The sequence below is a fragment of the Schistocerca americana genome, chromosome 11 (genome assembly GCF_021461395.2).
Source record: "Schistocerca americana isolate TAMUIC-IGC-003095 chromosome 11, iqSchAmer2.1, whole genome shotgun sequence".
Lineage (NCBI taxonomy): Eukaryota > Metazoa > Arthropoda > Insecta > Orthoptera > Acrididae > Schistocerca > Schistocerca americana.
The window spans coordinates 164744116-164770177 of record NC_060129.1 but is presented as its reverse complement, the minus strand read 5'-3'; the positions used below and the strand labels follow the sequence as shown (position 1 = coordinate 164770177).

At 39.1% G+C, this 26062-nt stretch overlaps 1 protein-coding gene across 1 annotated transcript in view; it reads right to left on the bottom strand.

Moving 5' to 3' along the window:
* LOC124553747 overlaps window positions 1-26062 on the bottom strand; it is a 167090-nt gene that overhangs the window by 41713 nt on the left and 99315 nt on the right. Inside the window, exon 5 of the mRNA XM_047127682.1 lies at window positions 9409-9501. Within this exon, the coding sequence (XP_046983638.1) occupies window positions 9409-9501 (93 nt within the window). The remainder of the gene's footprint in view (window positions 1-9408; window positions 9502-26062) is intronic.

The following is a 26062-nucleotide window of genomic DNA, read 5'->3' as shown; positions in this document are numbered from 1 at the left end:
GAAAGTTGGGAACAAATCAATTAGGATTTGTGGAAAATAAATACATGGTGTAATGACTAGCAGTTATCTCTCAATATTAGTGTAACCTACTGCGTATAACAAGGCGAAAATTACCATTAATGTATGAGTACAAAATATATGCCCAGTCTTTGGAAGCAGTATCATCCGTCAAGTATCTGGGTGTGACTATTCGAAATGATCTCAAATGGAATGATCAGATTACACAAGTAACGGGTAAGACAAACTCTAGATTGTGGTTTATTGCAAGAATCCTTAAGCAATGTAGTCCTTCAACATAGGAAATAGCTTACAATATGTTAGTTCATCCAGTCTTGGAGTATTGTTCGTCTGTATGGGACCCTTACCAGTTGGGTCTGATTCAAGAGATTGAGAAGGTCCAAAGAAAAGCAGCAAGATTTGTGATTGGTACATTTAGCCATTGTGAGAGTGTTACAAATCTCATAGAAACTTTGATATGGGACACACTGGCAGATAAATGGTGCACTAAGCAAAGGGGCTGCTCACTAAATTCCGAAATCCAATCTTTGCCGCAGGTGTAGAGCATATATTATTACCACCAACTTTCAGATCGCGCAATGATCACCATTCAAAGATAAGGAAAATTAGAGCTCATACCGAGGCATTCAGACAGTCATTTTTCCCTCATGCAATCCACTAGGGGAACAGACGGGGGGAAATATGACTTTGGCGCAAATTGTGCCCTGCACCACACACCGCTTGGTGGCTAGTGGAGTATATGTGTAGATGTAGATGTAGATCCTTCAATGAGACACAGATCCATAAACAAATGTGCCCAGCTTGATGTAGTGTTCCTTAACTTCTGGAAGGTGTTCGGTACAACTCTGCACTTTCATTTACAAAACAAAATATAAGCTTACTGAGCATCAGACCAGGACTTAATAGCCAATAAAACTCAGGATGACATAGTGGATAATATCAGAAGCAGTTGGGAATGCCAGTTGTCTCTGAACATAAAGAACTATAGTGTATTTTCTACAAATAGACAGAAAAAGAGACAATAATTGCTTACATTATTAGTAATAAAACACCAGGAATGAAAACAACAGTAAAATATCCTGGAGTGACCATTCACAGTGGCTTGAAGTGGAATAACCAGATTAAATAAATAAAAAAGCACAAATGAAGCTGAGATTCATTGGAAGAATCTTAACGAATAAAATTAAAAAAAGGAAGAATGCTTACAAACCAACTTTTTGGCCTAGTCTCGATATTACTCGTTAGTCATTCACCATTATTCAGTTTTATTAACATAAGGGATAGAGATGATCCAAAGAAGAGCCATTATTTTTTTTTCCCCAACAAGATCATTTATTAAGCATGAAAAAACAAACTCCTGTAGCAGACACTACAAGAGGTATCATGCACCATAGTGAGGTTTAGTGTTTAAAATCTAGGGGCTTACTTTCAACATCTTGCAAAAGTCTGTTATGTCCCACATGCATCTCATGAAATGACCATGAAGGGAAAGTCATTAGAGCTCACAAAGAGGCTGCTTGGCAGAAATACCCTATGCCAGGTGCTTACACAGTACAGATGTAAACGTATCTAGGTGTTGTTACTGATGTTGATGAACAGCTCTGTGAGCCTCTTACTTGCAGCCACGGTGTGGCTTAATGTGTTGTAGGACTGTTAGTGAACTGAGTGACACTTCTTCCCTTCCCTAATTTACCCCTACTTCTCCCAGATACAGGAACTGCTCTTACAGAAGAAAACACTAATACTGCTGCTATCATCCTGTCAGAGTTGACAATTAAGCTTACAAACACACTCTGAAATACTGAAACTTTCATTGGGTGCCATCCATAAATTGATGACAGCAAACTGACATGAGTTGTCTTTGTGTATGGTAAGTTCCAAGACTGCCGATTCCTGAACTAAAGAACATTTGCTTGTATGTCCGCATGCAATTGAAGCTGATGCTAGAGGGACATCCAGAAGTTCTTTCAAAGGAAGTAGTCGCTACAGAATCTTGGACACATAATTCTGATCAGCAAGTTCCTCCCAAAAATGCAAAAATGGGTTTTGTGCTGGGAAACGTATGGTCCTCTCATTTTTTGATATCCATGGAATGATTATCAGCATTTTGTACCTGGACACATGTCAATAACAGCACATATTACTGAGATGTCCTGGAAACTTTGCAAGTCCATATCAGGAGCAAAATATACACATGAACAGCATGGATGCTGCACCATGATAATGCATGTCCACATACTGCAAATGTTGTTGCTGAATATCATGCAAAAATCAATTTGAGGCGCTTCCTTCACCCTCCCTAGGCCAGATTTAGCCCCCTGTGACTTTTTTCTTTTCCCTAACCTGAAGAAACACATCTGTGGGTCTGTGGGAGACATTTTTCATCATCAGAAGCAGCAGTGAAGGCTGTGTAAGTGATTCTGAATGACCACTCAAACAACAGTTTCCAGCATGTCTTTGTAGACTGGTCCCAGATCTGAGACAAGTGCATCACATACAAAGGAGACCATGCCGAGGAGGAGGACCGAAATTATGAGGATGAGTAAATGTATGTTGGTGAAATAAATAATGATCACCTTTCTCTGAATAGCCTTCATATTACAGAGAATGACAGTGAAGGTGAAGTGGACAGTGAAAGTGCTGTTTGAGGGATAGAAATAATGCCGCATGTGGAGGCAATGGCATAGTTGGAAAAATTAATTGTTTACCCAGAGCATCAGCTGGAAACATTCACAGTGAAACTGATGTACGTGAAACGGCTATACAATTGTGCTGCTTTCTAATACTACACACGTTTGAAATAAAATAAACTTACATACAGTTTTAATAAATGAATGTGAGTAGGCTTAAGTAAACATAGAGTGCCAAAGAAATTTTTTTGTTAGGGCCACTATAAAAAAATTGTATATTATAGTAGACATTAGAATTTTTTGATTCATTAGAGGATTTCAAGATTATCCAGATTTTTCAGTAATCCACATTACATCTGGTCAAACCTAATCTGAATAAATGAGGTAGTCTAGTGTACTACAAGCGAGGGTACTATTTGTAAATTCTAGGAACTGCCAAATTTTATAAATTTTTTAATTATTCTAAAATGAAATATGAATGATTTTTTATTTACTTGATTGGTGAGGATCATGTTTGTTCTTCTTTCTGTAACATTATTCTCCCTATTTCATGTTTATTTAACATGAGCCATAAATTTTGGTGCACCTTTTGCTTGAATACAGTAATTATTGTATGAAGATCATTAAGGGACATCCTGTTTCATTACAGTATGCCTTGTTTACAGATTATACTGGCACTGTGGATAATCTTTCTGATGTTGAATTGATGTTTGTTACTGAATGTATGATGGATTCGTGCGCAGCAAAAGCTGAGTCGAATTGTGTGGTCCCTTGTTCAGCTGGACTGCTGTTCCCTTTGTAGAGTCTGAATTTCCTGATTGGGTGCCACTGAGAAGCTCCCATTTTGCAAATTTAACTGGGCCTAGCAACCCATACTCTGTACAGAACAAGCTAAGAAAAGCTGACATGACATATAATATGCAGAAAATCTACTTGTCCCCCTCCAACAGGGCTCCAGTAGAAGCGTAACTATGAGGGTATAAGTAATTGAGCTTAGAGCCTCAAAGTGTACAGTTGTGTCACCTTTCTGTCTGCATCTTGAACCGAAGGACCAATGCATGGAGGGTGGACTGCAAGCTATCCATGATCTGTATGGGGGATGCACACCCTTGTTGCCACCTAGACATCATCAGCCATCTATCAGCTTTATCCATGGGGAGGGGTGAATACGGTTGACCAGAGCACTGCTGCTCAGCAATGGACTTCTGGAATTATTTACAGCATCCAAGCACTCAGCATGATCAGTTGTAGAATTTTGGAACACGTATTATGTTCGAGTATAATGACTTTTCTGGAGACTAGAAATCTACTCTGTAGGAATCAGCACGGGTTTCAAAAAAGACGATCGCGTGAAACCCAGCTCGCGCTATTCGTCCACGAGACTTAGAGGGCCATAGACACGGGTTCACAGGTAGATGCCGTGTTTCTCGACTTCTGCAAGGCATTTGATACAGTTCGCCAACAGTCGTTTAATGAACAGAGTAAGAGCATATGGACTATCAGACCAATTTTGTGATTGGATTGAAGAGTGCCTAGATAACAGAATGCAGCATATCGTTCTCAATGGAGAGAAGTCCTCCGAAGAAAGAGTGATTTCAAGTGTGCCGCAGGGTAGTGTCGTAGGACTGTGCTATTCACAATATGTATAAATGACCACGTGGATAACATTGGAAGTTCACTGAGGCTTTTTGTGGATGATGCTGTAGTATATCGAGAGGTTGTAACAATGGAAAATTTTACTGAAATGTAGGAGGGTCTGCAACAAATTGACACATGGTTCAGGGAATGACAATTGAATCTCAATGTAGACAAGCATAATGTGCTGCAAATACACAGAAAGAAAGATCCTTTATCATTTAGATACAATATAACAGATCAGCAACTGGAAGCAGTTAATTCCATAAATTATCTGGGAGTAGGTATTAGGAGTGATTTAAAATGGAATGACCATATAAAATTAATCATCGGTAAAGCAGATGCCAGACTGGGATTCATTGGAAGGATCCTAAGGAAATGCAGTCTGAAAACAAAGGAAGTAGGTTACAGTACACTTGTTCGCTCACTGCTTGAATACTGCTCACCGTTGTAGGATCCATACCAGATAGGTTTGATTGAAGAGATGGAGAAGATCCAACGGAGAGCAGTGCACTTTGTTACAGGATCATTTAGTAATCACGAAAGTGTTACAGAGATGACAGATAAACCCCACTGGAAGACTCTGCAAGAGAGACACTCAGTAGCTCGGTACGGGCTTTTGTTGAAGTTTCGAGAACATACCTTCACTGAGGAGTCAAGCAGTATATTGCTCCCTCCTATGTATGTCTCATGAAGAGACCATGAGGATAAAATCAGAGAGATTAGAGCACACACAGAGGCATACCAACAATCTTTCTCTCCACGAACAATACGAGACTGGAATAGAAGGGAGAACCGATAGAGGTACTCAAGGTACCCTCTGCCACACACTGTCAGGTGGCTGGTGGAGTGTAGATGTAGGTGTACATATGTCTTTCTTCCCAACTTCTGTTATGCAAGGGCATCTCTACAATATCCAGACATTGTAGAAAGTGCAAGCTGAAGATTTTAAAGAAATAATTAGACCAAATTTGCTTATGATTACTACTCAATAATGTCATAGGCATAAGATAACCAGTGTAAATACTTGGATTTCTGAAGCTGAGACATTTAGTAACCGTTAATTAGTCATCAGTTAGTATGGCAGCCTTGTAAGTTTGCAGTGAACCTACTTCAAAGTTAATATATGATGTAATTCCTATTGTTCACCTGATGACTTCAACTTCGAGACACCAGCTTGCCAACCTGATGCACTTCCCTGCTGTGCTGCTTGTTGTCATTGATATGAAGATTTATGCACCTACAATCAACAATTTACTAGGGTTCAATCAAGGGTGACTTGTGAGCTAATGATTTCATACCTTCAGGGAGAGGTGCACTCATGTTGCTACCTTGTTGTACCTGTGAGCAGCTACTGGAGTTCTGGCTGTCTCTTGGTGGGAGGCTATGGCATACTTCTATGTGGCTACTGTCATTCCGTCTGGAGGTGTTGGCTGCTGACAAGGACATGAGCTACAAAGTCAATACGGGTGCTTTGGGTGAATAACCCACTAGGCTGTTAGTGTCTCAACTATACAGGCAATGCCTGCAGACAACTGGGATGGCATCCTACTTGATGCTACCCTCACTGAGTGGTGTGTTTCCTACTTCCTGACCACGCATGCCACTCCACTGCCACTGAGCAACACCACTGGTAAGTTATTTCCATTGTATAAACCCTAACAAATACATTTTCACCCAACACTGCCTCACTGACGGCTTCAGGCTTGTCACAACCCACACCCTGTGCTTGGCATCCTGCCCACACAGAGGGAACAGTTCCATGTATTTCCAAAACTTCTTACTACAAGTCAACTTCTTCTAAAATTAGTTGTAGTACACTACCGGCCATTAGAATTGCTACACCAAGAAGAAATGCAGATGATAAACGGGTATTCATTGGACAAATATATTATACTAGAACTGACATGTGATTACATTCTCACGCAATTTGGGTGCATAGGTCCTGAGAAATCAGTACCCAGAACAACCACCTCTGACCATTATTATGGCCTTCATACACCTGGGCATTGAGTCAAACAAAGCTTGGATGGCGTGTACAGGTACAGCTGCCCATGCAGCTTCAACATGATACCACAGTTCATCAAGAGTAGTGACTGGCATATTGTGACAAGCCAGTTGCTCGGCCAACATTGACCAGACGTTTTCAATTGGTGAGAGATCTGGAGAATGTGCTGGCCAGGGTAGCAGTCGAACATTTTCTGTATCCAGAAAGGCCCGTACAGGACCTGCAACATACACTCGAGCATTATCCTGCTGAAATGTAGGGTTTCGCAGGGATCGAATGAAGGGTAGAGCCACGCGTCGTAACACATCTGAAATGTAACGTCCACTGTTCAAAGTGCCGTCAATGCGAACAAGAGGTGACCGAGACGCATAACCAACGGCATCCCATATCATCACACCAGGAGATACGCCAGTATGGTGATGACAAATACACGCTTCCAATGTGCCAATGTGCGTTCACCGCGATGTCGCCAAACACTGATGTGACCATCATGATGCTGTAAACAGAACCTGGATTCATCCAAAAAAATGATGTTTTGCCATTCGTGCACCCAGATTCATCATTGAGTACACCACTGCAGGCACTCCTGTCTGTGATGCAGCGTCAAGGGTAACCGTAGCCACGGTCTCCGAGCTGATAGTCCATGCTGCTGCAAACATCGTCGAACTGTTCGTGCAGATGGTTGTTGTCTTGCAAACGTCCCCATCTGTTGACTCAGGGATCGAGACGTGGCTGCACAATCCATTACAGCCATGCTGATAAGGTGCCTGTCATCTCGACTGCTATGAGGCCACTCGGATCCAGCACAGTGTTCCGTATTACCCTCCTGAACCCACTGACTCCATATTCTGCTAACAGTCATTGGATCTTGACCAACGCGAGCAGCAATGTCGTGATACGATAAACTGCAATCACAATAGGCTACAATCAGACCTTTATCAAAGTCAGAAACTTGATGGTATGCATTTCTCCTCCTTACACAAGGCATCACAGCAACGTTTCACCAGGCAACGCCGGTCAACTGCTGTTTGTGTATGAGAAATCGGTTGGAAACTTTCCTCATGTCACCACATTGTAGGTGTCGCCACCAGCACCAACCTTGTGTGATTGCTCTGAAAAGCTAATCATTTGCATATCACAGCATCTTCTTCCTGTCGGTTAATTTTTGCATCTGTAGCGTGTCACCTTCATGGTGTAGCAATTTTAATGGCCAGTAGTGTATTCAACTGTAAGTGTCCTCTCCTTGATCCTCATAACTGCCCATTTATCTTAATATAAACATTCCCACAGTCACCATGTTTTTCAATTGCCTACTGCAATGTCCTTGTATTATTCTTCTTACCTTCATTCATAATCAGTGCACTGACTTCTTTTCAAGAACCTGCTAATCTTGATCACCAACTTTCTTCCATCCACTTCCAGTTAATGATACTTAATCATTCCCAAAGATGTTTTAATCTTATGGAAAATATGTACACATCTAAATTACCTATATATTCAGCATAACAGAACAAATTTCTCTACATAACAAATACCAACCATAAACAGTCTGGTGATTCCATTTTGCTGAGCAACAACAGGATGGCACACACTTACACAGCCATAAGCAATATTTCAAAAAACAATATTTCTAAAACTGATTTTATGACCTTCAAATCATGTGCCCTTACAAATCCACTTCCATGTTCCAACTTTTGAGCAAACTCACCATCACACATAACAGTTGGAACTTTACTGTGGAACACAGTCTTCCAGCTAGAAGCACATATGTATTTATGCACAATGTCACCAAAACTTCTGAGAAATTCAAACAACTGAAAATTGCAGTTCCTAATCATACAAAAATTGTGAAAGTCAATGAAACTCCTTGATCCCAACATCAAACCATTTAACCATTTAATTTCATTCACTAGATGATGAGGGAGCTGTTTTTACCACTTTCTTCCTCACTAATGCCAAAGTAACATAAAACTTCCATTACAATCAACAAAATCACATAACACAACAGAGAGGTGACTATGCCATGAATACACAACAAAATAAAGCCTGAAAAATAAATGGTTGTGCTGAAAGAGTAAATGCGAAGTAGGAACCAATTTTCCCATGACAGTCAGCTGCACTCTATTATATATCACATGGGCTATGCCTACCATTATGAAGTTTGGCCTCTTGACTGGTATGCTTGCACAATCACCAGACACTTCTGTGTCTTAAGGGTACTTTACAGCCATTGTAAATTTTATTTGTGAACATTGTGAACAAGAGTGGGTCCAGTGCCTAACCTTGTGCAGTTCTCTGCTTTATAATGCCCAATATTACTTTGGTTTTACTCCTGTGAGAAGTTTATCAATCTGACCATCTGTTTTCTATTGTGCAACAGGAAAAACATTAATATCACAAATTTTAGTTTACCAAGTACAATTTCATGCTTTAAACATGCAAATCCTTTATCAAAGTCACAGTACACACCAAGAAGATAATTCTTCTTGTTTGGCCCTGCAAGATTCCAATACTGACGCCACACATGTGCAGAATCATTTACCAGAAGTCCAACCCTGTGAGTTTTTCTGTGACTGACAAATATTTATGTAAGTCAGTACTTACCACAGAAGTATCCACATTATAAATAGACTGAGACCAGTTTATAAAGTGTGATGTATCACATACAAATATTATCACTTTTAATAGATCTCCCACCTGTGAAAATTTTTGCCACAAATTCACTGAAAATGATAAAAGTTGAATGGATTCTTCTGCATTGTATTAATCAAAACTTATTGAAAAGGGAAATATTCCTTAAATGACCTATACTAACAGGTTTTACATTTGTACTGCACATGAATTTAGAGCATCCATCTCACTTGTGCATTAAGTAAATGCTTGATATAAAGAAGCTTCACTGAAAAAAGAATTAAACATACTGTTACAAGTCCTGCTCAAATGCTGTTCAGAACAATCAGTAAATAATAGATGATAATGCAAATCAAGTGGAGTAGTACAAGAATACTGGAAAATTAATAACAGTGTTAAAACTCACAGTCTGTTCCTATTACACTACAATATAACCTTTAAACTGAACAATTAACAACATGCAAAATCAGAAAAGTGAATGCTTACAATATTCTCGGTTTCATCCACTTCTAAATTAAGTTTGGGATCCTCCTTGATATAATCAGTGGGCCAAGAGATTCCCAATGGATCGCCAAGAAGCTAAAAAAAAGGAAACAATCTTTCAAATTAAACTGCTGATACACTTGTGTACATATTCCACATTATCAATATTTATTTTTAATGAATTTTATTCAAATTTTCAGAGATTCTTATCACTTATACACTCAGGAATTTTAAAAATTTAATTTGATGAGCAGCTATTTTATCAACATACAGTCTCCTGATTTCACCCTGTGCTCCACTGCACTACAATCTTTACAGAGAATCAGACAGTGTTTTCTCTGATGCAGCATACTTCAAGGTATTTAATGACCTCTACCTTCAACTGCCAATTTCACAGTTTGGCTACAGTCATAGTGTTGTGCTCTCTTCTATCCACCCACATACCACCTTGTCCTAGATATTTAATGACCTTGCCTGCCTGTTTATTGCTGCTGGGTTTATCAAGTTAATGCACTGGCATGCTCACAGCTGTCTCTGGAGTGTGTTCTGGCATGAGAGATGCGTTTCTTCTAACAATATGTTGTCACATAATTTTCAGACTTCTTGGTTTTTTCTTCTGTCCAGACATCACAGATTTCTGTGCTGGACCAAATAACCCACAGATTTTGAGCTGCAGAAATAAAATTTCTCATCATCTACCTTATGATCTGCGAGAACGCTGTTCTCCAAATCGACACTGGTAACGTCTCAATTTTAACATTGATGGAGATGGTGCACAAATTCACAATATTTTTCACACTTTCACAATATTCTCGATGTACTAATGATGCATTGCTTTACATTCATCTATAACTTGTTGAAAACTTCTCTAGGCTAGTAAATAACAAATTCCAAACATGCACCACTCCTCAAGAAAGAACCACCACGTCTGTTTTCTTAGTGTTGCTCTCCAGGCAAACTTCACTTGCATGGTAGGCTATGAACTTACCACATGTCAACACCTCAGCTTTGGACTTTGCTATGGTTGTGACCTTATGCCATTTACCCACACACAGAATCTCTCACTCAAGTTGACACCTTGACTATTTCTGTTAATTTTCCATGTACTGTGTTGAACACTCTTGGCAAAAAGCAGAACCTTGTCACAAACCTCTATGTATTGTAGTGTCACGTATTGTAGTGTCAAAATCTAGTTGTAAGTGAAACTTGTAGGAATTTCGAAGAATGCCACCATGAAGTGTTGCATTAGCCACCATTGGCTGGTAAGTGTAGTGTGGCGACATACAGGATATAAGAATACAAATGCAAAACGATCACAAGCTGGACTATCCATGCTTGATGAATTCTTCACTGTGCAGTGGTAATGGCACGTGCAGGAAGGATGATTTCACAGCACCTGGGAAAGACTCATGCTGTGAGCTAAGTGACCAGGGGCTGGCTAATAATGAAACAAATGCACCTCAGAGCCACATAAATAGCTGTGAATTTTGAGACAGATTCATTCAGAATGCAGTAACACCACCATCAGTGCCTACTGTCAGCAGACTCCTGCAGGGGCAATGGGTCATGTGTCATGCATGGCAGTCTTCACACACATCTGCAATGGATGTGAACCTGAATCACTGAGTGCAGCTGTTCTGCAATACAATGAAGTGACAGCAGAAGCAGCAGAGCATTACTGATTGGCCCACTGCCAGACTGTTGACTGCTGCTCGGCCTTATGTTGGAAATGCAGGGCATGTATGCATGAATTTCCTCACTAGGATGGTAGCCAACCTCCTGTAAGCTATTACCAGTCAGGTCACCAGAGTGGGGCATTGTCTGCCCCACCTTGCTAACAATGCGATGTATATTTGAAGTCTAATAAAATATTTCTCTCAACAACCTGCCCAACATTCCACACACTCACCTCAGTGGCTCTTAAGTAGTGCAGGGATTGGGATGTTTGAGCTCATTATGATGATGTTTGGTGATACCAGACAGTGCCTACAACTGCCATCCATTGATCAAAAATATGACTTGACTACTGGGGAGGTGCATTTTTGCTGACACATGGTGTGGTGAGTGCAGTCTTTTGTTTTGTTTTGTTTGACTGTGAGGTCTTGGCAAGTCAGTAGATTCTGCTACGGCCAGATTTGTGCATGTAAGTTCAATATGTTTCAGATGAACACACATGATATTTTGAGGTGGTATAAATATATGTGTTAGTTTTCACCAGGTTGGCGTGTGCAATATGAGCATCACAAGCAAGATGAGTGGTTCATTGTCTAGTACTAAACCTGTTGTGAACCATGAATAGTGATTCAGGAGGTGAAGCTAAGTTTAGTCATCATTTTGATGTGTAGTAGTTATGAGCAGCCACTCAATCAAGATTGATTAAATATAGTAAGGAGTAATAAGATAGTGTTACAATTAATTGTTCTCATAATTGGATTTTTTTGTGCAGTGTAAAGAATATAACTCGATATTTAACCATGTAAAGTAGTGGGAAGTACTGGACAGTAATGTGTTTAAATATTTCTCTTCCCATTTGTGCTTGTACAATAAATAAGAGGTAATCATGCTGTGGTCAGAAGCACAGGGAGCAGAGTTTTCAATTCGTCAGGGGTTAGAACACAGGAGAAACTGAGAATTTTAAGAGATGAAGTAGATAAGTTATGATTGGAGAAGGTGGAGTTGTCTAAGAGATTAGAAGCACTTGACTCTTAGAAGAAGGAAATAGCTTATCATGAAACTCTGGAGTATAGAAAGAAGTTGTGGAGAGAGCATGATGAATGGTTGGTTGAAAATGGGTCTCAAAAAGTGATGAATATGTTGATTATGAGGAAAATGAAAGAAAGGGAAAGAGAAGAAGCAGAGGGGTGGGAGGGGGGACCTGAAAGGTAGAGGAGCAGGGGAAAGAATGTCATGGATGAGCTGACAATCTATTGAGTGGGAAGATTAATTTAGTTGTAGATGGCGACATAATACATGTTCCCAGAGAGTTATGTGAGGCATAGAATTCTGACACAAAAGGAAAGGAAAGTAATGCAGAAGTACCAGCTCCAATATCCACTGGAACTGTGGAATCAGAGGTGGCAGAAATGAGTGTAGGCAGGAATGAAGTGATTAAGTGTGGGGACAGTAATATGTATGATTTAAATACAGTAGTATCTGCACTGTTGGTTGGTATTAAATGCTGTACTGAAGCCAGAGAACCTGAACCACATGTGGAGGAAAATGCATGTGCCAGTGATTTTTGTATTGTGCAGAGTGGAACTGCAGACAATGTTATTGTTTGAGATCCTACAGGCAATACACAAGAAGTTCTTGTTAGTTATGTTGCAGATGATGTGGCAGAAACATTACAGGCACACATACTTTCCTGGAAGCAGGAAGCATGGAGGAAAATGAAGAAGAGACAAGTTCGTTGAGTGAATGATAAGTCGACAGGGCTGAACCTATTGAAGACTGCCAGGAGTTCAGAATGTAACATGAGCACAAACACTGGGTCAAACCTTGCAGGACAAGCAGCTGACATCTGCAGTGAGCTGTTTATAGTACATCTGATGTCTGAGGCACATGAGGAGTGTCAATGTTGATCTGTCATGAGGAGCATCTGTTGTACAAGACAATCCAGTTAAATCATGAGCAATAACATTAAGGCTTAATTCACATGATACAGTGCCACCAGGCAGGGGGAATTTGTTTTTGGAGAGCATAATTAGTGGAAAACCATGCATTTCAAGTGGAATTCAGCCTGTTGTGAGATCTACAGGGAGAAGAATAAGTGAGACTTCTGGTTGAAATGCCGTGAATGGCAGTGCTATACATGGGTTACTCATGAGGATAGTTTTGGGAGTCTGTTTGCTGGAAAGCACAGGAGGAAATGTTGTTGCAAGGACAAGATGTACATGTGTGGGGGGATGAAGACTATGGTGTCTGGCTTCTGAGGTAGTCAGGATCGATTTGTGGGCACTCAGGTCTGGCATTAAATGATATAACAGGAAATCTGGACAAAGAAAGAAATATATTTCCACATACAGGATACACAGTGCGTGCCTAGGGTGGAAGTTACCAGGTGTAGGCCAGTCTAGGAGGATGAATAAACTAAAAAAAGTGGGCAGCCAGAAGGGAAGCATTAATTTCTGTTGGTGGCCAGTAATGAGGTATGGAGGGGGTGGGGGGCAGGATTTGCAAGGAAGCAGAGTTTTATGTAGTAAATGTAAAGTGTTTAAAATTGCTACACTGATACAATTGTGGTAAAATGAAATGTCGTGTGGCTAAGGCCTCCCGTCGGGTAGACTGTTCGCCTGGTGCAGGTCTTTTGATTTATCGTCACTTCGGCAACCTGTGCGTCAATGGGGATGAAATGATGATGATTAGGACAACACAACACCCAGTCCCTGAGTGGAGAAAATCTCTGACCCAGCCAGGAATTGAACCCGGGACCTTAGGATTGACATTCCGTCACGCTGACCACTCAGCTAACGGGGCCAGACGACAATTGTGGTAGTATGTCTATATTGTAAATCAATGCTGATAGTCATGGTGAGGAACTGGACTGGAGCAGGACCTGAGGGGCTGGTACTCCCCTAGGGAGAGGGTCATGTATTGTCACTACCTAGTATTAAATTAAACTTTTAGGAATTTGTGAGAAAGCCACTGTGCAGCATTGTGATACCTGCTGCCAGCCAGTAACTGCAGTGTCACAACATATTGGTTTTAACAACATATACACAGAAGGTTTTGGAGCTGTGCTAGCCAAGCTTGGTGAAACCTGCACCACACAACAGTAATATCCAGAGCAGGCAGGACAGTGTGACCACACCACAGCAAGACCCCATGTTGTGAGTTAGGTAACCTGGGCTGGCTAATAATGCATGAAATGTGCCTTGGATCTGCATAAATAGCTGTGAATTTTGAGGTAATTTCATTCAGAGAACAGCAGCACCTCTACAATACCAGGACCATGCTACATGACAAGACGACTGGGCACCACCAGCTGCAACCATGGGTTCGAGACCAGTTTGAGCCAGCTGCCCTCTGTACTAGTCTCCTTATGGGAGTTCTTGTCACAGCATTGCTGACTTGCTGTCTGTCCTGCTGTCACCAGACTCCTGTCAGGGGGCAGTGGGTAACATATCATGCACGGCAGTCTTTGTTTGTGTCAGTGATGCATATGAGCTGATCCTGAGTCACTGGGTGAGGCAGTTCCACAGTGGAATGCAGAGATGGCAGAAGAGCAGAGCACCAGTGACATCATGGCCTTAGTGCACTGTCAAACTGCTGGATGTCATTCAGTGTGATGTCAGCGATGCAGGATGTGTATGTATGCATCTCTTTGACAGGGCAGAATCCTGTTCCCTTTGGGCTATAGCCAGCTTGAGTCAACAGAATAGGACATGTGTGCCTCATCATGCTAATGGCGTGATGTATATTTGAAGCTTAATGAAATATTTCACTTGACCATCAGCGTGGCACTGGGCCCCACTGGATGGTCATTCTACACACTCACCATTGGACTCTTCAATGTTTTAAATATACTAAATATCTCTCTGGCTTTTCTACCTAGGTTCTTGTGCCTGTCCATCTCCTGAGTATGCCCAGCATCTTTCTTGGTTTCCACCAGTCCTTCAGACTGTTGTGCAGCCTTTGACTGTGACTACTGTCCCATATTAAGAAATACTGAAAAAAAAAAAAATGGGTTCCTTAAACACCCGGAACTTTTCCCAAATATGGCTCATAGTAAATATGTGATTTACAGTCCACAATCCTACCTATTAATCTCCAGTTTCTTCAATTTCTACATCTATGCTATACAAAGAACTTAACAGGATGTGGCAGAGGATATTTTTGGTACCATTACAACTGTCATTTCCCACTTTCCTGCAACACAAAGACAATTGTAGAAACATCCAGAGATTTCAGAAACATTTATGTAGTTCAGGCATGGAACCATGGAAATGGCGAAAAACAAGTGTCAAAGCATCCGTATGACATCTAATCTCTCCCGGTGAGCCGTCGCAGACTGGCGAAAACGTCCCCCACCATGCAATATATAGCGTACTGTAACTATTCTGCACATGCGTCGAAAACTTGATGAACAAACACTGCCCGCCGGCAGCGCCCTCGCTGGTGGAATAGCGGAACTCAGTCGCCCTCTGCGTTGCTGTTTGCCACGGCCGTTGACGCACTCTGTCGTCTTCGATTTGAGCAAATCGTAGAGACGATGGGATTCCATGCACTGTCCAGCTGGTAGCCGCTGTCACGGTTTAACAGATTTTCCGCCAGTCATATTTCTACGGATTCTTTAATAATGGAGTCCCAGAAAGACATTGCTGTGGACAAAATCATTGTTTTCTCATTCTCCATTGAATGTCCAGTAGAAATACAATGTTCAGCAATAGCGGACTTGCTTGGCTGCAAAAGGCGGGTGTAACTTTGATGTTCAGTGCAGCGTTCTTTCACGGTGTGTGTGGTTTGACCTATGTAAGCCATACCACATTGGCACGGTATCTTGTAAATTCCGGCCTTTCGTAGTAACAGATTGTCCTTAACTGATCCCACAAGGTCCGCAATCTTTGATGGTGGCCGGAAAACCACTTTTACCTGAAACTTTCGGAGGATTCTTGCTATTTTAAACGAAGGGTTGCCAACGAAAGGAAGAAAAGCTAAAGATTGTTCCGGCATGTTCTCCTCTTTATTCACTTCCTGCTTCTTAGTTTTAACTGTTAGTGCCCTGTTAATCTGCCGGATGGAATACCCATTTTCGCTGAATACTGTCTTTAGATGGGCACCCTGTCTTTAGATGGGTGCCCAGTTGAAATATCGTGCGAAGTATTGAACGACGACCGGCTGCAAGCCCGGAATTTGTTTGAACATTCAATTCGCTGGGAAAATTTTAAAATTCACATCTAATCTCTCCCATTTTACCACCCTAGTAATTTTATGGAATGAAAACTGGAATACATATTATAATGTCACACTCTTCTTACAACATCCTGTACAAGTGGACCTATAGCACAAGATTCTCAAAAAGTGCATGTGTTATCTACAAGTTTTGAGGCTTGTTCTTGATACTGCTTCATTTGAATCCTCTATGAACTACAAAACAAACACAAAAATCAACTAGAATCCATTTACAGTTCCTATTTGACATGTGTAACATTGACATTTGAATTTTTTTGCATGTGGAGGAGGAACACTTCGGACTAGTTTGATATAGCCTACCATGACTTCCACTCCTGTGTCAACCTCTTCACGTCACAAGGGGACCCACCATGGGTTGCTTTCTGATATAGTTGACAACTGCCATGATGAAGGAAGGGTGAAAATAGTGGGCCACTTTTTTTGGCTTAGGTACCAACACTCAATAGTTTTTGAGAAAATGATGATCTAACTTTCAATGCAACTTCTTCAGTCCACTCATGCATCGTAACACCAAGTGAGGTGGTACACGGAGACTAAAAGTACAGTTTCGAAATTTTGCACTGTGTGTGCGAATCAGTTTGGATGTTTTGTTTTTCTTTCATTTGTCACGAAAACACATCACGCCAATATTTTTTGTGACATCACAAAATATAATGGCATTACTGAAATTTTTGCTTTGTATCTTACTTTTATGCTTCATGAGAAGTAGTGCTTCATAAAAAACATTAAAAGCATAAAAATTTGGAGCACCATGAGCAACTTGCGAATGTATATATACCACAACCATAATTTTTTGTGTGAATAGTAATAGGAAAAAACCTCACGATCTGGCGATAATTTCGTGGTAAACTATGCATATCAAAGCATTTTCTCAAAAGCTGGAGCCCGCAACTGATTAGGGATTAAGATGTAATTTTAATTCCATCACTTCTATTTGTGATTTCTCTTTGCTGTGGGATGAGAGTAGGGCATATCTATAATCGGCGAATGTAATTCATCACATGTGAGTAAAATTATACATTGCAGTGTTCACCTAATGCCATAAACCTGGGTGGAATTAATTTTAATGAACATGCCAGTATCCCAACTTCATTGAGAAGAAGTCCACCATATAAGAAGGGGCCTTTCTTCCACCACACAAGCCAATAATTTACAGAAATGGCTCCATTTTTACGTAATTTTGCAAAACTTTATCCACAAACTGATTACAGGTTTCCTTTATCAGCTTTCTCAGGCTTGTGGCTGTTGTGCACACATTCAGATCTACTTCCATTAATTGGCTTAAATATTAATATACTTGACAACCAATTTGTCATGACCTTCCTGCAGACAAACGAAAACTGTTCCTAGCCGTTTTCTGGAAGGTGTTAATCTGTGTCAACTGCGATGATAAAATCTATTTTTAATAAGATTTGGAAATCTAAATTTCTTTTCCCATTAACTCCATTATATATCACAATGGCACTGAAGATACTGATGTGACATAATTTTGCAACAACAAAAGAAAAATAAACATATTGAAACATGTGACAAAAATTTTTTAAAACTGTGCTCTCAGCCCCTGTGCCAACAATGCACCTGGTTGCCCACTGTGCTAGTAGCCTGATGAAGTCATGTCTAAACTTTGAGTATTTCCACGGAAGCTGTTGCGTGTTGGCACCCATGCCAAAATAGGTGCCCATTTATTTTTACCCTTCTGTTACCCTGACACATTTTGACTGTATCATCAGAGAGAGACTTATGGTGGGTTCCTCTAGTCACAGTAGTACTGATGCACAACATCCTCGATTACTTGTTGGATGTACTCCAATCTGTCTTCCCCTACAGTTTTTATCCTCTGCCAATCTGTCTAGTACCATGCAAGTTATTCCGTGACATCTAAACATAAATCCTATCATCATCTCCCTTTTTATATTAGTGTTTTAGATTAGTGCTTTTCTTTGCAAATTCTGTGAAGAACCCTTATTTTTTATCAATTTATATAATTTTCAGCAGCATTATGTAGTACTGTATCACAGATTGTTCGGTTATTGTCTTTTCCATATTCCAGCCCCATCTATCTAGTAATGATTATAATACCACCAGACACATCTGGGTACTATTACTACAAACACAAAGATATATAAGACATTTATGTCATGGCACAGCTCTCTGAAAATCATAACTTGAAAGCTTTCCTCACTTCTTAGGCATACCAGAGTCTTCAATCAGATATCTGCACATATTTCCTTTACTTCCACACTTGTTTTTAATCTTTCAACAGAAAATAAATCTGATTCGCCTTGTATGCCTGTCTTCTCTGGCATACTTTCATTTTGTACTTCTGACATAAAATCAACTCTGATTTTAGTTAAATAAGTGGCCAGGTGATAAGACACTTAAAAATTAAACACAGATCATACAAATACAAATAATTTCAATCACAGCTGATAATCAAAAAGAGAAAGTGCTTCCCAGTCCATAATCAAATGAATATGGCATTCCAGAGTATCACCAGAATTTACCAAACTTAATGTAAAGAATTTCTTGCTCTGCACCACATTTTTTCAGTGCTTGCATTGCACCCTCTGTGTTTTTTATGTCATTTAATGTTAGATTCTTACCACAACTGACAAACTGCACCTTGCAGCAATGGCTACAAACGAGCTCCTGTTGTCTTAATATTAAAAAATAGATACATTCAGACAGTTTTTTTCATTCATTAGACCAATGAAAATAATATTTTCCTGAGATGTGCCAATAATTATGTAAAAAATAAATAACTGGCCTGTCTGAAACTAGTTCCATGTGAATTGATGTACAAGTCACACTTTTCCAGTAGAACATGTGGGGTTTTTGTGATGAAGACAAATTTTCAATATTAAATATTTGCAGTGACATTCTAAACAAACATACAATTATTACTCTCCCTCTGCTTAACCTGTGGTTAATAATGCCTTCAACACAATGAATTCTTTTCCTCTCTCCTTTTTTTAATGAATGGTCTCAATCAGTTTGTTACAGGTAATGATCCATTTACTATAAAATAGCTGTGAAAAGAGCTACTATCATTCTTACTGTACATGAATCTCAATGTGGACAGAATGTGTTTATCCAGTGTTTGAGTACTGAAGCTTCATGATGCAATTATGCAGAACCTGATTAAGAACAGCATATTTGCTGAGATTTTAAAACTTCACAAGCCTGGTCACACTGCTGTACTAAAAGTGATTGAATCTGAGCAAGTCCATGACTTTGTGGAACTAGACTTTAATATGACTGCTGTTGTGATGCTGACTGTGGACAGTTCTAAGGGAGCACAGCCCTGGATGGCACATGTTGACAACAGCTGCAAGCAGCAGTTTAAGTGGTACACGATGTACCCCCATCAGTTGTCCTGCTAGTTTACATGAAGCATTATGTTAAGTGCTATGTCACACATGACCACAAACACTTTTTTTCCCACCAAGTGACATGCCAATATAGTCATAGATCAGGACAAACACAAGTTGCCTAGAAAAGAAATAACGAAGTAAATTCTGTTGCACACAAACACAGATTTGAGAAAATGGAAATCCACATTATTTCACGTTCTGAACCCTCACCTGCTTGTTCTGGCAATAATTAAAGGAACCACAGACAAGTTGAAGAATCACAAGGCTACACATACAGTGCACAGTTTTGCTCACTTAAATCAACTCTCTTCAGACAGATAAACAGTAAAATGCTTAGTCACTCACAAATCAAATGAAACCTGTCTTCCAAAAGTCACAACTGAGAATTACATTCAGAGGAGTAACCATAAACAGCCTACATTGTTACACATTTTTAATAAAAATGTACCAATTCTGTTACACACTAGCGCTTCAGTCACATTACTTAATCAAAACACATATGAGCAACTCGAACACCCCAAAGCTCAGAAATCACATCTGCATCTTATGAAGTACAATGACAAAAGTATCTCTATTTTAGGCATAAACACTTTGCAAGCAAAATAAAAAAGAAATACAATTACATTAGTGCTATTTAATACATTCGACTCTCAATATTTTTTGCATGTTTGAATTTGACTTCTTGTGGTTGGATAATCAACACAATGTACACACTACCAATACTAAATTTTCCTATGCCAGCATTCTGCAACTGTTGGAACATATGGATATTTGTTTGATGACACACTCTTAACATACAACAAATTCTCAAGAGTACATTGTGTCAAAGACAATCCTCAACCAAAAATTTTACCATGCACATCCAGTACCTCATGCCATTCATGAACAAATCAGTATTTTGAACCCATTTCTACATGCCAATGGGCATCTCCTCCAGTTATCACTCAGAAATCGAACAGGAAAATCTGACTTTGTGCAGACTTTAGATCCACAGGTCATGCTCAAACACGTATTCATTCTTTCCCATTACAACATATCAAGGGGCTTGTGGATTGCCTATCATCATTATCTATGTAAATACTCTGCAAACCATGATATGGTGCATGGCAGAGGGTACCCTGTGCCAATGTTAGTCATTTCCATTCATCTCGCAAATAAAGAGATGGATAAACGACTGCCTTTAAGTCTATGTATGAGCCCTGATTTCTCTCATCTTATCTTCCTGGTCCTTATGAGAAATAGACACTGGTGGCAATAGGATCACTCTGCAGTCAGCCTCAGATGTCAGCTCTATAATTCCAGCAATAGTGTCTCACAAAAGGAGCATCACTGCCAAATTCCATCATAAGGATTTGCATCCCAGTTCATGAATGCCTATTGGTAACAAATCTAGACGCATGCCTCTGAATTGCTTCAGTGTCTTCCATTAATCCTACCTGGGGGAGTTCCCAAAACAATGAGCAGTACTCAAGAATGGGTCACACTAGCATTCTATATGCTGTCTTCTTTATAGATGAGGTATACTTTCCCAAAGTTCTCTCAATAGAACGAAGTCAGATATTTGCCTTCCCTACTAACAACCTGAAGTTCCATTTGATTTTGCTTTACAATGTTACATCTAGATATTTAATCAATATGATTATCAAGCAGGACACAACTAATGCTATATTTGAATGTTGCGGGGTTGTTTTGCCTGCTCATCTGCATTAACTTACATTTTTCTGCATTTGGAGCAAGCTGTCATTCATTTCACCAACTAGACATTCTGTCTAAGTCATCTTGCATCGTTCTACAGTCACTCAACACTCTCTCTCTCTCTCTCTCTCTCTCTCTCTCATATTATATCACATGCCGGTCAGGTCATATAAAGAGAAAATAAGAGTGGTCATATCACACTTCCCTGGGGCCACTCCTGACAATCCCTTCACCTCTGATGAACATTCATTGCCAAGAACAATGTACTCAGATTCACATATCTGAGGTCAGCCTGTACACTTCTGTGTTGTACATGTCACTTCATGTTTCCACTTCACTATCACATTGGAAACAGTGGACCTAGGGATGTTTTGGAGTGTGGAAATCTCACATACAGACATATGACACAAGTGACATCCAATCACCTGACCACATTTGAAGTCCGTGGTTTCTGCAGAGTGCCCCATTCTGCTCTTTTACGATGTCCAATGACTACTGAGGTCACTGATATGGAGTACCTGGCAGTAGGTGGCAGTACAATGCAGCTGATACGAAAAACGTACATTTTGGGAGATGTCCTGATACTTTTGATCACATAGTGTATATTAAGACAGAACAAAAGTTCAAAATCATTGACATTAGTTGATTTTGTAGTGCTCAGCACAGACATGTGTGCTTGTGAATTACTACTGAGAAATAGTTCAGTTTTAATTCTAACTGTGTACAGATAAATACTGGGAAATTTTGAGCTTTTTATAAGGCTATATTCTATATTATGCTATCTATCAGACAACAGCAAGCAGTTAATAGTCTGTAGTGAATTCAGTGAAAGTTTTCTAAGGGATTTTAAAGGAAAAATGATCTGGTAACTGTACTTGGATCCTACAATTTGCTCTCAGTAATTAACTTTCCAACACAAATGGATAAAAACAGTAGGAAACTAACTGATGTTTTCATTGGTAAAGCTCAAAGCAAGAAAGTAACTATTTGCATAGTAACAAATGCTGTCCTTAATCACGATGCATAGTATGGATACCTGGCAGTGGAAATCAGACTAATTAATGTCTTCATGACAAATATTTTTAGGAACAGTTCACAAGAGATGATCTGAGGTGCAATTTCCAATAAACCCAATGCTAACATAAAATTTAATCTATTCCACATTAAATTTGCATCATAATTTGAAAATAGTTCTCCACAAAATCTAATCAGAAAGGACATTAAAAAACCATGGTTCATTACCAGGATTCAAGCACCTTGGGAAACAATAAGGTAATCTCTCAGTTGGGAAGAAGAGGTAGACATCATGCAGTAGTTGCACACTTCAAAAACTAGTCAAAATTGTTAAGAAAAATTATTAACAAAGTCAAGGAACATGTTTATTATTCCAGGAATAATTTTCATCATCACTGATATGCAAGTCGCCTGAGTGGCATCAAGTAAAAGCAATATGGCAGTTGAACCCCAAAAGTGGATATCCTGGCCAATAAATGCCATATGATCATTTTATTTCTTTTTCATGTCAGGAATCAGAATTCCAAAAAGAAGAATTAAGGCTATATTGAACATAGTGAAACAAGAGACAGGACAACCAGCCACAGAACAGGATAAAATCACTTTTGAACTGCAAGGAAGGGCTATAAATAATGATTTATCATTAGCAAACATATTTAATAATCATTCCTTGCCGTGCGTGGTAGCCGTGCAGCCTAAGGCACCTCATCACAGTTTGCGCAGCTACCCCTGATGGAGGTTCAAGTCTTCCCTCGGGTGTGTGTGAGGATAATCTTAGCAGTTTCGTCCCATAGGACCTTACCACAAATTAACTAATTCCTTAAATATAGTAGAAAGTAGAGGGACAACCAGTACAGAAGAATAATGGCAGCATCTTATAAAAGCATCTCTCATAGAGTTCAGTCAAATGGATTTATCACCAACTTCTCCTTCTGAAATTAAGAAATATATATTCTATCAAAAATAATATCTCATCTGGTTTTGATGGTGTTTCCAATAGAGTACTAAGGATTTGTTTCCATACACTAAGCCCTGTCTTAGCTGAAATATGTAACGCATGACTAACGTGAGGTAGTTTTCCAGAGACTGAAATATGTCATTAGCAAAGCCCTTAAAAGAAAGATGAAAGGAGAGATGTCAATAACTGCTGTCCTGTTTCACTGCTGACATTTTTGAAAATATGATGTATTTTAGAATATTATCTCACCTGAGCAACAATAATATTCTCATCAAATCACAGTTTGTGTTTCAGAAGAATTATCCTACTCACAATGCCATTTACATGTTCACTCATCAAATTTTACAAACATTAAACCATGACATGGTGGCAACTGGTATTTCATGCAACATATCTAAGGCATTTGACTCTATGAATCATAATTTCTCCAGGATAAACTGAAGTTTACTGGGATTGATGGTATAGCTAACCAGTGTTTAATGCCATATCTGACCAAAGGAATACAGAAAGTTGTACTTAGTAATTCAACCAATGTAGTCCAGAGCCATTATTCCGACTGTAGAGCAATCATGTATGAGGTTTCCAAAAGCCCTATTGCTCCTCATACATGTACATGATCTTCTGTCTAATAAACAACCAGAATTAGTTCTTTACGCGAGTGACACTATCACTGTACTCAGTTCAAGCATACATACAGAAACAGAAGAAATAGTAAACAATGTTCTCAAAACTATCATTGACTGGTATTCTGCAAATGGTGTCACCGTCAACTTTAAAAAACACAACATGTTCTGTTTTGCACATCTAGTAGTACAACGCCAATGATAAGTGTAACACAAGGTAAGCAAATAATAAATAGGGTGGAAACTTCCAAATTCATTGTTTGCATTGATGAGAACCTAAACCAGTAAGCTCACATATTCTAAATACTGTCATTCAATAATGTTATATGAAATAATGTTCTAGAGTAACTCATCTTTTATTAAAGACATTCATTTCTCAAAAATGTGCTGCAAGAGTAATATGAAGAGCACACCCATCATCATCTAGCAGACATCTGTTTGAAGAGTTGGGCATCTGGCTACTGCTTCACAGTATATTTATTCCAACCTGAGATTTGTCGTAAATAATCCACCGCAGTTCAAAAGGAACAATGATGCAGATAATTACAATACTGGAAGGAAAAATGACATTCAATACTCCACATTAATGTCGAGTTAGTACAAAAAGTGATGCGCAATGCTGAAACAAAAAATTTTGATAACTTACCCAGGGATGTAAAACACCCAATAGATAGCAAAGATCAGAAAACCAACTAAAAAGCATTCTCATTGACAGTGTGTAAAAGGTGGCGAATAGGAATTACTAGCTTGAATCTGTATACCAAAAACAAAATAAATAAATACAAACTTACAAATATTCATCATATAGCCATATTCATATTCAAAAATTAAGTTGCGCTGTGCATGTAAAAAGACTTGTTCCACATCATTACCATTTACCACGGAAATGATCTATGGAATAAGAAGCTAACTACTGACTGCACGTTGTAGCACCTGTGGCGAAGCAAGCTGGGATAGTTTTACTTCCCCTCTTGTTTTGCCATTTGCCTCCTTAAAATTCACTTTTTCATTTCTAACTAATTACCATTATCATAAGTGAATACAATCTGCATTTCCATAAAAGAAAAAGATTGGACCTTAAAGAATATAGCGCCAGATCTAATTTTGCACTTAGTTTCATGTATGAAATTGATTTTCTAATTTATTTTGACTATTCCTTGTTAGTGTCTTTTATTATAGGATGAAATCAGTAACTGTCTCATAACTTAAATTCTATTGTTGACGTATAAACAAATATAAATTCTGTACTAATTATAAACACTTGGAAGATGAAATACTAGTAATCTTAAAGGATCTATTTGAAAACATGTTAGCAAATTCAGCCCTTTATTCGAAAGTATTATCCAGTTTCGTCAAAAGTATTGTTTGTGTAACTATATATGTTAATTTTATCATTTAAACAAATAATTCAGCTTAAACCTTGTAGTAGAAAGAAACTGTTAAAAAGAATGAATTTTTCAAGGTATTCAGTTAATTTAATGAGTTAAGTTTTAATTGTAATTTCTGTAAATTAAACTTTGAACAATGTGTAGTTTCAGCACCTATTATTGTGATGATTTTTGGTCACAAGAGAGTCAGCCCATGATCAAGTTTCAGATGAGAAACCTGTGTTGGTTAGAACAACAACAATGCTTCAACTTAACTATGAAATAAGTGTTACACAATTAGGCTTTGTGTTGAAACAATGACAATGTCTGCTCCATACGTTCCTTTCTGTTCTTCAAGAACTGTGAATTTCAGGTTAGGTTTTTTCTGCTCTTAGATATTCAATAGTACATTATGGTAGTGGTATGTGGAGGTTTGCCTGAAAACTATTAATGAGGCTTATCAAAAGTTAAACAATAGTGCACTGGTCATATAACTGTGTATTATTGCAGGGTTGTTAACAGTGAAATTAAAGTACTGTCAAACGCAACTGTACACCTGTCGGCTACATTATTTACAATATTCAGTATTGGAATTACAAACCCCATTTTTCAGCCAGCATAGCGATGCAGTACGTTGACACCAAGGACAATCAACAAAGAAATAAAGAAGGCATACCATAACGCTCTTGGTGTGAATGAGTTTATGATGTTTTA